Genomic DNA, 10198 nt, shown 5'->3' on the forward strand with positions numbered 1-10198 from the left:
TTTTTTTATTGAGAGTACTGTACAACGAATTTAAAACACAACATTTCGTGCTACAATTTAGATTCGAATATCAAAATCCTATAAGGATAAATCATTTCCATACTGTTCTTCAAGCCTTGATAGAGACTTTTGGAGCAGACGTCGTGATGGTGGTCGGTAGATATTATTAAAAACTCTCCGAGCTATTCGATCGAGTAAGGTGAAGTGGGATTGGTGTACAGGTAGTAAGTTCCAGAGGCACTGTGGAATTTAAAAAGGAAAAGAAAACAATTGTAACAATCTGATTCAATTTTAAATGAAATAAGGTATATGTATATTACGTCGGATTGGCGAATTCTCCCATCGAAACACAATTGTGTCTGTCAAGTGGATCCTGACAACCACCGCAGATACCGAGATTGAATTTCAAATAACTTGGGCACCTCGATGACAGGAATTTGGTGGGCCCAGCCAAGATGGATTCGATGAAATAGTGTGTCGATCGACCGTGACTGCAATGAACTGAATAATAAAAATAATAAATAAAAAAATAAAATAAGGAATACTCAATGGAGTCATGCTATAAATGTTTACTTAAGGAATCGTATTCCGTGTTCCAGAGACAACCATATTGCCAGTGGCCGCCGTTGGGATAAAAATCGGCATGGCCGATAGGCGTAGTGGTGCCAAGACCGAGGACATTCGCGTTGGTGTGAATCACATCAACAAAATCGGCATCACTGGAGCTCAAACTTCTCAGTTTCTCAATCCGTTCGTAGCCACCGGAAGCTGGTTCAAGTCCTGTGATTCGCGGAAGGCGACCGAGGCGAAGACAGTTTCCGACACTACCGGCCACATGAGCTCCCAAGCTGTAACCAATAACCTGAACAAGGGTTATAATGTTAGTCGTAGTATATATAGAATGCAATAGATAAATTTAAAGTTTATTTACGTGGAGTAATGACGACGAAGTACCCTGAGATATCAAAAAGTCCAGGAATTTTGCAACGTAGATGCCAACTGGCGTCGTGCTAAGAGCAGCGCGGGCATAGTTGGGATACTCAGCAAGAGAACGCCAGTCAACCGTGATGACGTTGAAATCGCCCAGCAGCAAATAAGCTAATTAAATAATGATTTTAAAAAAAGAAGTTAATCAATTTTACCATCGTTTACAGAGTTTGCTGAAAATTGTGAATAGCTTACCGTCGCGGGCTTTTGACACAAAGCGGTCAGTCGTCCCATTTCCACCAAATCCGTGAATAAGAACTTTGACAGGTCGGAGGCGGTTGAAAGTTGACCGATTTAATACATCCGGTTGGTTTATCAGAAATTGTAAACCAAAATTGGGATTTGATCTATATTTCAATGCAAACCAAACAAAAAATTGAATAATTAGTATTCCATTTTTTATATTCCAACTGCCAACGGCTAAGAACTGAAAGAGAGAGAGAGAGGTAGGGGGCTACAAAATCGCCATTTTTGCCTCGCGATAAAGGTGTGGTATGTAAATTTAAATAGTGATGGGTGGGGTTCTTTTGTGCCTGTTGCATCATTATCGAGTAGCGCGATAACTCAAGGGCAAAACCAGTAAAACGATTAGGGAAGGGTAGACATCGAGGTAAATCAGGGTAACGGGAAAAGGTATAAAATGTGAGGGCAATAGCAACATCAATTAGTCTAGTGAGCGGCTCCAACGCAGCAGCATAAATCTAGTGTCTGTATTTTCTCTTGGATCTGGATCGTGTTTTCTATTTCAATTAAGGTTAAGTTTTAATCGTTTAAATTTTCACTCTGAATTGAAAGGAATTGTTGTCTGACCGTTTTAATGAAATTATTTGGCAACCATTTATGTCTGTATATGCAGCTTTAATTCCAGCATCATGGCGGTTTTGTCGTCAACGGCTGGGAAAATCAAAGCTGTACCGACATCTCCTAGGTATAGCAGTTATTGTTACCAAATTACCACCAAGGTTCCCTACTTACTACACCGATGCTCCCAATTACTACACCACTGAGTCACCGGATCATTACACAACAACCTACGCTGCCCCAGTTTACTACACTGTAATTTCCAATATTACTCTATTCCGAGCTATTAAACTGATGCTCTAAAATACTACGCTACAATTTACAATATATGATTACCACGGTTTAAAATACACAAATTAATAGTTAATAAAAATTAAAAGCCAAACCATACAAATTTTGCAAATTTCCTCCTCTATCACTCTGCATCAATAGGACTAAGTTTTATTTCAGCCAACTGGCAACGTCCAAGAATTTTAGTGGTTGAAAGGTGAAGTTGGCTTCCATCGCTCATGCAGCGTTTTCAATTATCTTTCCACCTAGCACTGTAGAGTCTAGAACTAGACTTAAAAATGAGTGAGAAAGCCTCAAATGTTGCATCAGGAAGTGGTCAGCAACCACAATCTGAAAAAGTAAAACGTCATGAAATATAAATGAAAATATCTTACTAAATTTTTCGTTAACTAGAGAAAGACGACGTCTACGAAAGAATGTATGACAGGGTCCACTCCAGAAAAGAAAAGATTTACTCCCACCATACCACCTAAGCGTGATAGGGTAACAGTTAACAAGTCTGAGCCTCTCAAAGATGGAAAATCAGATGCAAATCAGCCAGACACAGTTCCTCAAAGGGAAAATTGTGGCAGGGGTTACGTCAGAAATGTCATGGGTTGGCGAGCTGATCAAGGATATCAGCCCCACCCTGAGAACAAGCCTCCATTACCACGGCGTCAATATGTGCAGGTATGCTACATTTTCAAACTGTGATCTATTTTTATCTTATAGTTTTTATGATTTTAGTCAGATGGAGGTGTCTTTAGTCAGGGAGTATCAAACAAGGTAGGTGTTCCAAGATATAATTGATTAGAAAAGGGCTAATTTTTGAAATCAAGCTTTTCATTGTTTTCTGCCATTCCAGGTAGATTTTGATCCTATCAAGTATGCTTTGAGTGCTGTTGATAAATATGAGAGTGTACAGAAGACAAACAAATGTTCACACGCAAGTGTGTCAAATCCATCATCACTACCAACTGTGATACAGAGGGAAGAATCACACCAAGTAATATTCATCTCAGTGTTAAAAAAGCATTTATTTACTTAAATTCTTTTGTGATTAATAGATGGATCAGTTTGTATTGCAGACGGGCAGTCAAATAAAGAATGAAGAACAGGTGATAGTTAATCAAAAAATGAATGACAAGTTGAAGCAACATCAAAGAGAAGGTATCGAATTCATGTGGAATTGTTGCTTTAAAACCAACTCCAATGGTGGCTGCATCATTGCACACTGCATGGGTTTGGGTAAAAGCCTGCAGGTAGTGACACTGTGTCATACTGTGCTAACAAACGCTTTGTGCAAGGTATTTAAAGTTGTTTGTGTGAAAGCTGAAATCTTATTTATCAAATTTTAAATGTAGGTGAATCGTGTTATGGTTGTCTGTCCGCTTGGCACGGTCTTAAATTGGGAAAACGAGTTCAAAATTTGGCTTCCTGGAGACTCATTTAAAACGTTGAATGTATGTGAAGTGGCCAAAAGTAAAGATAAGGTTGTAATGGAGCGAAAGATTTTAAGATGGTTTGAAATCGGAGGAGTGTTAATTATAGGATATGATACCTATCGGATGGTTACCAAAGTGAAAAAACAGCGTTCGGAACAGGAAGAACGATTATGGCAAGCCTTAGTTGCTTCTGGACCAGATCTTCTCGTATGCGGTATGACAATGCATCCAATCAGTGAAATGTTTCATTTTCATAATTCATGTTTTTTAATGACAGATGAAGGACATCTTCTAAAGAATGAAGACACATTGCTTTATAAAGCCTTGAACAGGATATCGACGCGACGCCGTATCATGTTATCTGGTACACCACTGCAAAACAATTTGATGGAATTCTTCTCTATGGTTCAATTCGTTAATCGTGGCCTTTTGGGCACTAATACGCAGTTTGAAGAAAACTTTGTAAAGGTGTTCGTAAAAGGACAAACTGTAGACTCTGAGCTGTCAGATGTTCGAGCCATGAAAGTGCGATCTTTCATTCTTCATAAAACGCTAGAAAGTAATTTCCTTTTGTAATTTCCATTTGTGTTTTTATTCATTTGATTTCTTCCTTTGACAGATACGCTTCAGCGGTTGGACATCAACGTCCTGACGCCTTTTTTACCACCCAAACTGGAATATGTGGTTTCTGTGAGGTTGTCAGAACTTCAAATCAAACTCTACAAGTATTATTTGGAAAATTTCACCAAGGGAAGTGCGGTTCAACCAACCGAAAGTAAAGTTGTGAGTGCAGGACTGTTTCACTACTATCAGAAGCTCTCTCAAATCTGTACTCACCCCAAAGCTTTAATATTGGCTGTCTCCAAAACTGAAGAGGAGTCAGACTTGGGTAAAATTTTAACATATTTTTTGTTATTTTTCAGTTATCGCAATCCATAATTGACTTAAATTTTTCTGAATTGCAGAGGAAAAACAAGAATTAGCGGATCAGGCGTCAAGTAGTACTTGGTGGTCAGATCTGGTTTCGGATGACGAGATGAACAAAATCGATCATGGTGGAAAAATCCTTCTTTTGATGGATATTCTAAGACGCTGCGAGAAAATTGGGGACAAACTTTTGGTCTTTAGCCAGTCACTCGCTACTCTTGACTTAATTGAAGAATTCCTGGCCAACAACGCTAGTGAAGTAAGAAATCATTTATGCCACCCAAAATTCTATTTTTTAATTCCAAGTTGTTTGTAAAGGTGTCTAAAACTTGGAACTTAAACAAGGATTATTTTCGTATGGATGGTTCAACCAAACCAGAAAAGCGTCTGGAATGGGGCACAGCATTTAATGATCCTAAAAATCCCCGGGCCCGATTGTTTCTCACTTCCACCAAAGCTGGGGGTATAGGTATAAACTTAAAAGGTGCGAACCGAGTGGTTATCTTTGATGTCTCGTGGAACCCTTCTGTAGACGAACAAAGTGTATTCCGTGCGTACAGGTACAATTTAATTGAATTGCTACCATTCTCTATTAAAAGAATCTTATGCCTTTTTTTCTAATTTTCTTGCGTTCAGGCTAGGACAACATAAGTCGTGCTACGTGTATCGCTTTGTAGCTCAAGGTACTATGGAGGAAATAATCTTCTACAGACAGGCAAGTACACCAACGCTAATTATTAATAAAACGTCATATTTTTCATGTTCTGCTTTTGTGTTTTTTACAGGTTGAAAAACTTGCCTTATCTCGTCGTATCGTTGATGGAGAACAAACAGAACGTCACTTTGCATCGAACGATCTAAAGTACCTTTACGCATTTGATCCTGATGGCCTCATACGTTTACCGGACTCTGATCTTGGGCACGAAAAATTCTTGCCTCCTAAGGATGACTTGTTAAGGGAACTCATGGAAGGCATGGGAAAATGGATTGGCGGTTACCGCGAACATGATTGCCTGCTTCAAAACCGGCCCGAAGATCATCTAGACGATGGTGAACAGGAAGCTATATGGAAGATATTCCAAACGAAGAAAGGTTCTTTTTGTGTCCCAGAAGTTCCGAAGTAATTCTAAGAAGAGGACTACTTTTGTTTAATCTCCACTTTGTTCTCTGTTGTTATCCCACTCGGAGAAGAGAAATCCTGTTCTCTTGAAATCTTCCCTCGCAGTGTTTTTATTACTAATGTGTTCAGTTGTTTTAATACAATGCGATCGAAGTTGATAAAAGATGGCGGTGTTTATTTGTGTCTGGTATTTTGGAACGAAGAAATGATGAGTGAGACGTTCATTCAAGCAAATGACCCAATATCGTCGATATTTGTCCCAAATGATGGCAAAAACAATGATTGCCAGATAGTATACTCACAGAACGGTTATAAGAAACAGAATTTTATTGAACTTCAACTAATTTTTCCACCAACTCATGTAAAGCAACGAATACCAGAAGAATAGATTATTTTTTTACAATGAAGGTTTCACTACTACTCACTACTAATATTCAGTTGTAAATTTCTAGACTAGATAATTTGGAATTTTACTTAAACGCACTAGCCCTAATAATAGTTACTGACCAGTTCTACCTCAACAGTCTAAAACAGAGATAAAAGCGCACAATTAAAATCTGATCTAAAATAAGTGGGTGCTAATCAAAGGCTTCCTTAGACGTGATAAAATACTGACATTTCCTCAACCATTACACGTATAACTAATTTTGGTCATCCAAACTCTTAATCAATCATCCTCGTCCTCTGGGTATAGCGCCTTTTTCTCTGTGTTGGTCGGTGCTTTCAAAATCCGTTGAAAAATGCATTCGGCAGAAACAACTGGTTGACCAATAATGGCAGGAATATTGGGAATTAAAGAACCGCCTTCACGGACGTCAATCAAATAGTAGTTCGAATCCACATTCCTTCTAGTGATAAAAATTAAATAAAATTAGAAAACAGGAGGGCTTCGAAGGAGGAGGACAATCAACATTCCTGGAACACAGGTAATTTCCTTGAATGCATTGAGAGATAGCACATCAGCTCCTCCTAAAAGTGAATTTTGACATTCTGGTTGAGACAAATAATCTTTCCATTGTTGGTCAAGCTTCTTCATCCAAAAACTCTCTGACAAGGCTTTGGCATAGTAATCCAATGCCAAATTATCATTCCTAATTTCGTTGAAATAGCAAATAAAATAAAATTTAAGTTAATTTTAATTTTCAAAATTTAACAATACAAAATTAATGAAACTTACATTTCAGACTTGGACAATAGCTGACAAAGTTCAGCTTCAACAAAATTTGGAATGGGATGGGCCGAAATTATCCATTTGTTTACTGGACCCATTGGTAATGCCATTTCTCCTAATGGATAGCATACTGATGACATCATTCCTACAGTCTCTTTAACCTCTTGAGCCAGATTAAGTCAAAGAGCAACCATCTTCATCCATATAACTTCATTTTTCTCCTCTTGTTTGTAGCAATTCTTGCCCCACCTTTGCGAGGGACAAAAATTCACATGATTTGTTTTTTGAGCCGTTTTCTTATCGAGCTAGCATTCTTTATACCTTGATTCAAGAGAACTCCGAAGACGTAGAAAAAAAAAGCCGAGAACCAAGAAGATGGTTGCTCAGTAAGCCACAATTAAGTAGATTTCACGATAACGATTTGAAAAATTAAGAGCCGCTAATACGCAGTGAAGAATAGTCAAAATGGCGATCCATACCTTTAAAATAAGTTCACAGAGAAATGAAAAAAACGGGAAGACACGCATTTCGTTCGATAACACGCGTGTCTATCAAATATTGGCAATTAAGATTTTTACCGGAAGTTGAAACGGTTTTACGACAGCATTACCGGGCATTGGAATCATGAATGCAATTCCCGTGTAATAATAACCTTGAGAAAAGTCCAGCACGGGGAGACGGGTATTTGTCATGGCTATGGCCCCCATTACCAAATCACATTTCTGGTCATATTTGTTAAAATATTACAAGAAAACGAATTTATTAGCATTTTGTCGTTGTGCATTATTAAGCTAACCATCGCCTTCTTAATACATAGTGATCAAGGACACCCTACCCCATTTATCAAGTAGAAGTACGGTCCGGGAACTTGTTCCGTCAAATGTAGTTCTGTTCAATTGCATAATGGAATACCTGAACATAAAAAATAAAAAATAAGGTTAGGATTAGATTCCAATATTAAATATTGAGAGTTAGTGTTGATCCATTTCAAGATTATTACGTAAAACCGTAGCGAACTGTCAGCCAGTCTAACATTCGGGGGGGGGGGGGGGGAATGCCATCCATAGAAATGATATGACCTGAAGAATTTCTCTCAACTGCGAGAGCAACTGGAAACTGAATCAATGAAATCAGATGCACGGTATTCTTGTTAGCTTTCGAAAAAAAAGAGAACGATAAACATGAAAACTTACGGGTGATGTAGCAATGTGGAGATGCCTCCCCTCTATTATTTCGAGGATGGTGCCATTGCGAAATGATTTTCAATCAGCAGAGCTCCCAAAAGCGAGATAATTAAGACTGAGCATATTCAAGATCTCTTTTGATATTTCTATCGGACAGAAGTTACGGGTGGGACGTTCCAGGTGCAGGCAGAACTGCTTCGAGCAGAGCAGATTGCATTTGTGACGGATTTGTGACACACGATTTCATCAGGAGATGCTTTTGATACCTTTGATTCACACGCTGAAAAGGCTACACTGCATACACTTTGGCTATTGATTAAAATCCTGCTGTTCTTTTTGTGTATACATGACCTATATCCGGTACTCCTGTTGCCGATTCGTTACGACCAGCAAGCATAGGATAATTTTGACATCTTGATTAGTCTACTGACAGCGTGTTTTTGGAAGCAAATTAAAAAAAAAAACTTATGAAATGTCAATCAATCTGGCTCCGCAGTATGGTTCCAATAAATAATAAAATATGCCTCGAATCGCACGAATCCTATCCGAGTAATTCACGCCAAGCGTGATTCATTTAGTCGGATGAGTAAGGTATGCACCATCATGCATTAAATTTAACAATTTCTTCAGAGGGCTAGACGGATCGGCAGCAGCATTGTATTTACGTAATTTACGTAATTGTGTCAAAGGCAAGAACCGAATTTTAAAAAAAGAAAAGAAAAACCTAGCTAGTAGCCTAAGGGTAGGGGTAGTTGGCGGTAGTTATCAATTAATCAGCTTTATACTGTTGTATTGCAGGATACGAACGAATACTCAAATTGCAGTGTGCGACGATGCCAGTTGCGTGCGTTGAAAGTCGGCTAGAGGAACAGATGATAAGGCCTAATAGAGGCCTAATATCTAGTAAACATTTCTTATAGCCAACAAACAAAATATTAAAAATCGAGTTCGTCAAACTGCGTAGGAGTGACATATTATAAAGAGTTATACGTTAAAACTAAAACAAAAAAATTAAAGGTCTATGTTTGTTACCCAATCGCCTTTATCGCTGATGTTCCGGTAACAATAAATAAAGCGTATAGTCAGCACTTTTCAGTTATAGCCTACGTATCACGGGACACCATCATACTACAAAGTAGGAGAATTTCAACCTGTGGGTCTGAACAGACCGAACAGACATACAGCATCATTAAATCGATCCTTGGGAAGTTTCATCAAAAATTCTGAGTGCAATGAAAACTTGATCGTAATCCGCTTTTTCAGTTATTTATTATATATCTGTGCTGGGGCACAGAATGTGCCAGTTGTTGTACTCACCGCGTACTTTCCTTATTCCCGTGCAAAGTATAGTATCTAAGAGGAACTGAGATGACCGTAATAACTCTTTCTTGGAGCGGATAATATCTTACAGGTTACAGGTTTTAATCTAAATTCATAGCGAAGAAAAGGAGGTGCTGTAAAATACTTTCACTAAACGGCAGCTTGAGACCACAAATCATTAATTTTTTAAAATCAAATACACTATTATACATTATGTAATAATTAATTTTCGTTTAATTTACAGCCAGAGTTCTCTGGAATCGATTTCCTTCAACTCCCAATCAAGCAAAACCTTCACTCTCAGTTTTTTGGGGGTATTCGAGGGTATTCGAACTAGTAGCGTTTTGGTTTTTGCTACTAATAGTATAGGGGGGGTATTCTATTAGTAGCATACCTGTTCTAGAATAGGGGTTCGAATATCCCCCGAATACCCCCTATTCCATGCCTATTCTAAGAGTTTTGCTGAGTGGGGTAAGATCAGAAAAAATGTGTGGAGCGTCCGCGTATTGAACTCGGGTCTCCCGCATTCCAATCCGAGCTTCTTCCATACGGCTATTCTGAATGTGTTAATCTTCTGTATTATCGATAAACTGATTTATACGTTTTGATACTTTTGGAGTTGGGACTTTGTTGGGACGGATAAATTTTCAATCTGAAAATTAAAAAAAGTGTGCTGGGAGGCAACTCGATACACCGACGCCGTATGTGCAAATGAAACATTCGCCCACCCAGGTATTCTATTCGTATATGGGGTAAGGTATTCGATTCTTCGAATACTGGGGTATTCGAAGGAAAATCGAATCGCATAAGGGTTCTACTATGGGTATTCGAAGCTTTCGAATAGGGTTGAACCTATTCTAGACCTATTCTAAGCAAGGGTATTCGAAGCTGGAATATCCGTCGTAGAGGGTTAGAATATCCCCTGAAAACTGAGAGTGTTATTCATCGACTTTCATCAGCATGTCCAATCATT

General features: G+C 38.5%; 3 protein-coding genes across 5 annotated transcripts; 1 reads left to right on the plus strand and 2 right to left on the minus strand.

Annotated features, from left to right (window-relative positions):
• Nucleotides 1-1456, minus strand: LOC124314551 (inactive pancreatic lipase-related protein 1-like). Its single transcript, XM_046779747.1, has 6 exons — nt 1446-1456; nt 1183-1334; nt 932-1098; nt 574-862; nt 321-501; nt 1-240 (listed from the first exon to the last, which is right to left on the minus strand). Exons 1-6 carry the CDS (start codon nt 1454-1456, stop codon nt 183-185), a joined length of 858 nt encoding a protein of 285 aa, XP_046635703.1. The 3' UTR covers nt 1-182.
• Nucleotides 1457-1659: 203 nt separating this feature from the next.
• Nucleotides 1660-5707, plus strand: LOC124315020 (transcriptional regulator ATRX-like). 3 transcript variants are annotated; one of them, XM_046780372.1, is made up of 13 exons: nt 1660-1741; nt 1844-2417; nt 2473-2748; nt 2806-2844; nt 2924-3064; nt 3126-3365; nt 3423-3717; nt 3781-4062; nt 4123-4392; nt 4469-4689; nt 4749-4990; nt 5067-5145; nt 5216-5707. In XM_046780372.1, the coding sequence occupies exons 2-13, from the start codon at nt 2358-2360 to the stop codon at nt 5552-5554; spliced, it is 2484 nt and encodes an 827-aa protein (XP_046636328.1). In that variant the 5' UTR covers nt 1660-1741; nt 1844-2357; the 3' UTR covers nt 5555-5707. The 3 variants fall into 3 exon arrangements, with proteins under 3 accessions (XP_046636328.1, XP_046636327.1, XP_046636329.1); XM_046780371.1 differs by having other exon boundaries at nt 1671-2417; XM_046780373.1 differs by having other exon boundaries at nt 1671-2417; nt 3135-3365.
• Nucleotides 5708-5859: 152 nt separating this feature from the next.
• Nucleotides 5860-6966, minus strand: LOC124313828. The gene is made up of 2 exons (XM_046778625.1): nt 6728-6966; nt 5860-6641 (listed from the first exon to the last, which is right to left on the minus strand). Exons 1-2 carry the CDS (start codon nt 6862-6864, stop codon nt 6422-6424), a joined length of 357 nt encoding a protein of 118 aa, XP_046634581.1. The 5' UTR covers nt 6865-6966; the 3' UTR covers nt 5860-6421.
• Nucleotides 6967-10198: the final 3232 nt, after the last annotated feature.

Source organism: Daphnia pulicaria, chromosome 10 (assembly GCF_021234035.1).
Source record: "Daphnia pulicaria isolate SC F1-1A chromosome 10, SC_F0-13Bv2, whole genome shotgun sequence".
NCBI classification, from domain to species: domain Eukaryota; kingdom Metazoa; phylum Arthropoda; class Branchiopoda; order Diplostraca; family Daphniidae; genus Daphnia; species Daphnia pulicaria.

Bases quoted from the DNA above. Each gene is read 5' to 3' on its own strand.
- LOC124315020 (XM_046780372.1), top strand. From the start codon at position 2,358: ATGAGTGAGAAAGCCTCAAATGTTGCATCAGGAAGTGGTCAGCAACCA. The intron at 3,366-3,422 runs GTATTTAAAGTT...TTTTAAATGTAG, and splicing joins TAACAAACGCTTTGTGCAAG to GTGAATCGTGTTATGGTTGT. The intron at 3,718-3,780 runs GTATGACAATGC...TTTTAATGACAG, and splicing joins ACCAGATCTTCTCGTATGCG to ATGAAGGACATCTTCTAAAG.
- LOC124313828 (XM_046778625.1), bottom strand. From the start codon at position 6,864: ATGATGTCATCAGTATGCTATCCATTAGGAGAAATGGCATTACCAATG. The intron at 6,642-6,727 runs GTAAGTTTCATT...CAACGAAATTAG, and splicing joins CTATTGTCCAAGTCTGAAAT to GAATGATAATTTGGCATTGG.
- LOC124314551 (XM_046779747.1), bottom strand. The intron at 502-573 runs GTAAACATTTAT...TTTATTATTCAG, and splicing joins CACGGAATACGATTCCTTAA to TTCATTGCAGTCACGGTCGA. The intron at 241-320 runs GTAATATACATA...TAAATTCCACAG, and splicing joins GGAGAATTCGCCAATCCGAC to TGCCTCTGGAACTTACTACC.